At 31.4% G+C, this 5432-nt stretch overlaps 1 protein-coding gene and 1 pseudogene across 1 annotated transcript; one reads left to right on the top strand and one right to left on the bottom strand.

The window, feature by feature from the left end:
- Positions 1-3588, bottom strand: part of LOC110096257 — a 14734-nt pseudogene extending 11146 nt beyond the window's left edge.
- A 33-nt stretch (positions 3589-3621) lies between these two features.
- On the top strand, positions 3622-4624 carry LOC110096247 (microtubule-associated protein RP/EB family member 1A-like). Its single transcript, XM_028692460.1, has 3 exons — positions 3622-3880; positions 4334-4402; positions 4487-4624. Exons 1-3 carry the CDS (start codon positions 3767-3769, stop codon positions 4622-4624), a joined length of 321 nt encoding a protein of 106 aa, XP_028548293.1. The 5' UTR covers positions 3622-3766.
- Positions 4625-5432: the final 808 nt, after the last annotated feature.

Raw genomic sequence — 5432 nt, 5'->3', positions numbered from 1 at the left:
CAATAATTAATTTAAATTAGCATTATATAATATATTTTAATAATTTTAAATTATTATATATTAAAAATAAAAATTCTTACAAATTTCATTTTTTGTAATTTAAAACCAAGAAATTGAGCTTAATAATCTACTCAAGCTTGAGCTTTCCAAATGAGTTCGAACCTATAAATTTTTAAATTATTATATATTAAAAATAAAAATTCTTACAAATTTCATTTTTTGTAATTTAAAACCAAGAAATTGAGCTTAATAATCTACTCAAGCTTGAGCTTTCCAAATGAGTTCGAACCTATAAATTTTTAAATGAGTTGAGCTCGAGCTCGAGACAAGCTCGAGCTCATAAAACTGTTCCAAAATCCCAGCCCTCGAAATTTTAATCATGTATCAAAATATTGTATTCTAATTACAATTAAAACCACTTACACAAGCTAATAGGCTGATTAATTTATTATGATTTACATGTTTGACCAATTATTTTAACTTATAAAGTAAATGAAAATTAATACATAAATAAATCTCAAGTCTAAACTATATAGAATTGTCTTGATTATAATTTTCTTTAATATAAAATTAATGTTTGATCGCAGCTCAGCATTACGTTATCATGACTTGGTCTCACGAATTTTACTTGGGATGAATTTTAATTAGTGGTAATGGCAGCTTAACAGTCTATTTGGGGTTTGTAAGCTGATCCCACCCCTTTTAAGCCGGGTTTATTTTATTATAAAGCACTCCAGTTTTATTGGCTACTACAGTGTTAATAGCAGAGAATTTACAGCCTATTTGAAAATTCTTAAAATCTAATTATTTATAAAATTGCATTATATTTTTTGATGCCATAGCGGCAATAATAGAGAATTTATTGTATATCATCAAAAAATTATCTTGATGGGATACGAATCTCGAGGTAAAGTTGAATCAGAAACTTCCGAAATTAATTTTGGGACCAACACAGGACTTTCTCCCGGTCGCCGACTGTTGCCAGACTTCTGGCAGGCCGCGGACTGACTTCAGAGTTTCGCACGACTACCGATCATCATCGGACTTCCGCCCTATAGAAAACTTACACCAGAGTTCCACTTGGCTGTCGATTGATGCCGGATTTCCGCTTAAGTCTCCAAACTATTGTAATTTCACCATCCTCAAGTTTCGAGGCGGCTCAATTTTTGTAACCTATTCAAACAATGGTGAAATCATTTCGACTAGGTGGCCTTGTGATTTTTTCTTTTTTCAGGGGTTTTCCACGTAAAAAACCTAGTGCTTTTGAGATCTCTATTTATGTGTTGGATATCCGTACAACGCAAAGATGAAAAATTCTCTCTACTACTACGTATATTTTAGCCCGCAACAACGATGCATTTAAACACATCCAATTTGATCTAATTTATTGAATTTCAAATATTTCATAACCTTACTCTGTATTTCTTTTAATTCAAATCAAACACCTAAAATTTCAGAACTTCTACATTTGAAATATTTTATACGTATTTTACTTCAAATCAAACCACACCTAATGAAAATTAGGAACTAAAAAATAAATAAAATAAACTATATTCGTATTATGATAGCCATTTATATATATATATATATATATAAACTTTTTCAAACAGATTCTTAATAAAAAAATCCCTCCAAAACATCTTCTCCTCCATTCAATAAACTAACCAACTCCTTTCCTAAATATCAATAGAGGATTTTAAAAAAAAAGAACTTAATTAAGAAAATTATATGTGCTAATGATCAGTATATTCAGTATTAATCACAATGTTAATCACTTAAGCATCTTAAGAATTTCTTCTTTTCTTTTTTAATTAAAGAGAGAAAAAATATATGAGATGTCAAATAATGAAACTACAAAGAAAATGTCTAACACTTTTCATTTCATATTGTTTGACATTTGCAATAATATAACATTAGCTTTCTTTCCTTCTAAGTTTATGTACCTAATCATTTACAACTTACTAAGTAAGTATAAAAAAATTCTTTTTATTTTTTTTTGAGAGGAAGCAATATTTTTATTTGTTAGCTGAAGGATAATCTAATATTAAAAAGAAAATTGATTTGAATATCATTCACTTATTCGCTTAGTTTAAGGGCAATCTAATTTGAGATGAGCCCAATTTAGATTGACATATTAAAAAACGGATCTATATTGATACCTCTAATAATCTACAAAGAAGATATTGATATGTACCACAAATGATTTTCATATTATAATTAGATTAAATATATTGTAACCATCCAACTAATGATGTTTAACCTGGTTACTATGTCAATTTAAGGCTAATTGACTCAATCGATTATGTTTTATTGAAGACAATTATGATTAGGGCGGGACTCGCGGACACAGCTTGAATTTAGGTTGATTATTTATTGATTATATTGAATAGAGATGTCTGTAGCTTTGGTCAATGTCTCGGCTATAGTAGAGTTGATTAGAGTATACTTGAGTTGTTATGTCTTGACCAAGTCGAATTTGGAATGACACTCTTTGATTGGGTTGGCATACATATATTATATATAATTCTAGCTCATTAGCTTAGTGACTCTATACCAACTCGATTTTGGGTTAACTTACCTTGAATGGTTAGAATTCAGGCTAACCAGTTTAGACTAGATTGCCTTTGAGTTGACTAATGTTGATCAAATAAAGTTTCGGGCATAATTCCAATTAACTTTAAGTTGATTGTGTTTGTGTAAATTAGCTAAGATTGAAGATGGATGGGGTAATTAATCAAGTTATTGTAGCAAATATTTCACAACATTTAAAATCATTGCTATTTGTTGCAGCGATTTCCATCGTTATAATTCTATAATCTTGCAGTAGTATAAATCACTATAATTTTGAAAGAAGTAAGTATTATAGTGTTTATTACGAGCGTATATAATGAAATTAGATGATTATGAAATAGATGCGATAATTCTAAAATAGTTTGGATATAAGTTATTCAATTTTATTACTGAATAATAAGTTGAGGCTAGTGATAATGATAATGATGATTGTGATGAAAAAAAAGTTATATAGTATAGAATATGTAGTTATAAATAAAAGAAAAAAAATCGCAAAATTTGAAAGGGGGATTTACAAATAACTTTATTAATAACTTAAAGTTTTAACATAAATCACTGTGATTAATTGAACCAACCTTAATTACATAATACATTGAGATGCATCAAATTTATTACTAATGATTTAACAAACTATTAGCATTTTAAGTGAATAGGATATTTATTAATGTGAAAAAATTATGACTAAGTCATTGAATATTTTTAAAAATATTATTTATTTATAAAATATTAAATTTAAGTAAAATCTTTTATAATTTATGATTTTATCATAAAAAATATTAATGATAATTCTGTTATTTGGGAGGGAATCTTTCTCTATGACCTCTTCAAATTATTCCCATTTTTACTTTCTTCTGATAACAAAAGTCAATAGATACATTTTAAGCGCTCATCAGCTTTACCGTCAGGTGAACTAATGTTAAAATCACCGTTTACCACTTTGCTTCTCCACCGACCGTAGCAAACGATCTTTAATCTCCATATGATTAGAGACGGTAAAACAATTTGTACGGTGACCATACGCGGATTGCTAGTTTACTAATTTTTAAAGAAGGGTTCTCCCGGGAGAGGCAGCCGGGCGAGCCTCGCTCTATCCTTCTCTCTCCATTTGTCTCATTTTTTCTGTTTTTATTCGGCTTGGCGGCGATCTCTCGGTGTCGCCGGCGGCAATCCCTGGGTTATTGCCGGCGCAATCGAGATGGCGGCTGCCGCCAACATTGGGATGATGGATGGGGCGTACTTCGTGGGTAGGAACGAGATCCTTACGTGGATCAATGCCACGCTTCAGCTCAGTCTCTCGCGCGTGGAGGAGGTATTGCCCTCAGTTATTTTTCCGATCCCCAAGCATTTTATTGTTTCTCGGTCCGATCATCGGACGACCATTCCTTATTTCATATACGTTTTTGAGTTTTTCTGGCGGAATCGGTTTTTATGATTAAATTTGGCCTGAAATGTGTAGAAATGGCACGTTGATTAAAATATAAGATGGATTGCGTGGGAATCGAGGAGAAAGCACTATTTCTTTTCGATATTGGTTTGATGTTTTGACGAAAAGTTGGGGAAATGATTTTTGTTGTTGTTGCGTAGGAGGTTTAGGAATCGGTGATTCCACAGACGGCGGGCGCGAAAGGTTTTCATTAAGAGATGCTGTTTTAGGAATTTTGTGTTGATTGCAATTACTTTTGCGCTCTGGCAGGATTATTTGTTTTGTTTGATCAGAGTCTTTGTAGAGTTTAAATTTCATCCGTCTTTATATGTATTGCAGGCTGCGTCTGGTGCCGTCCAGTGCCAGATGATGGATATGGTCCATCCAGGGGTTGTTTCAATGCACAAGGTAATCGCGTCGTTTTTCTTCTTGCGTAAATTTCATTTGTAATGTTGTTTTCGTTTGCATTACTTAGATTTGCTTTGCTTTCAGGTGAATTTTGATGCAAGGTCAGAGTATGACATGATTCAGAATTACAAGATTTTGCAGGACGTTTTCAATAAGCTTAAGATAGAGAAGGTATTTCACTTCAAGCCATTCCTGGCGTTGGTCCTTGATATCCAATCATAATTTGTTCTCAGAAACTGCAAACTTGGAAAGGCCTATAAAGTGCCCTCAAAGCTATGATAAAATATTTAGTTTATTATAAACAAACTATTAGTCGTTATGTAGCCAATCGCAGTTTTGTGGTGACGCACTAACAAGTTTTTGAGTTGTCATTTCCTTAGGCGTTCTCAGATGATACAGATATCGTCTGATGTTCTAGAAATATAAGCCCCAATTTGTTTTCTTCCTTGTTTTCTTGGACAATTCAAGCACCATCGTGTTTAGTTATCATCATTGTTATTATTATTATTATTATTATTATTATTAAATTCTTGACCTTTTTTTAGGACGATAATGAGTTTCTTAGGAGGATTATGTCTGTGATTTAAAGGTTCTTTAACTATGACCCTGCATCTTTATTATTGAATTGCCCTAAAACACCCCTCTAATGACTTCCGTGAAAGGATAATCCTTAAATCTCATAATATTTAAATTAGAAGCAAAGGTTTTATTCTTTAGCTTCTTAGTTCAGATATTTCCTTATAAGATTATTTAGTTTTGGAAATTCATTATTTCCATTATACATTGTTATTTTCAACTACTGCTCTTCTTGACTTTTCAAGCCATTGTTCACTAAATAAGGAACATAAGCACAATACCTTAACCTTGACTATTTTCTAGGGTCCTGAGATGTAATTAATCATAATAGATTGCCTTTATAAGAAGCCTCCATCTCCATAATAAAATAAACCTCAAACAGTTTTATTGATTCATTAAGGGATATCTCTTGGTTATTCCAATCTATATGCCACTGATTTTCATGGGTATATAT

The sequence above is a fragment of the Dendrobium catenatum genome, unplaced genomic scaffold, assembly GCF_001605985.2.
Source record: "Dendrobium catenatum unplaced genomic scaffold, ASM160598v2 original_scaffold_209899, whole genome shotgun sequence".
Lineage (NCBI taxonomy): Eukaryota > Viridiplantae > Streptophyta > Magnoliopsida > Asparagales > Orchidaceae > Dendrobium > Dendrobium catenatum.
The sequence above is the reverse complement of the archived record's forward strand: the minus strand, read 5'-3'. Positions and strand labels throughout refer to the sequence as shown.

Bases quoted from the DNA above. Each gene is read 5' to 3' on its own strand.
- LOC110096247 (XM_028692460.1), top strand. From the start codon at position 3,767: ATGGCGGCTGCCGCCAACATTGGGATGATGGATGGGGCGTACTTCGTG. The intron at 3,881-4,333 runs GTATTGCCCTCA...TATGTATTGCAG, and splicing joins GTCTCTCGCGCGTGGAGGAG to GCTGCGTCTGGTGCCGTCCA. The intron at 4,403-4,486 runs GTAATCGCGTCG...CTTTGCTTTCAG, and splicing joins GGGTTGTTTCAATGCACAAG to GTGAATTTTGATGCAAGGTC.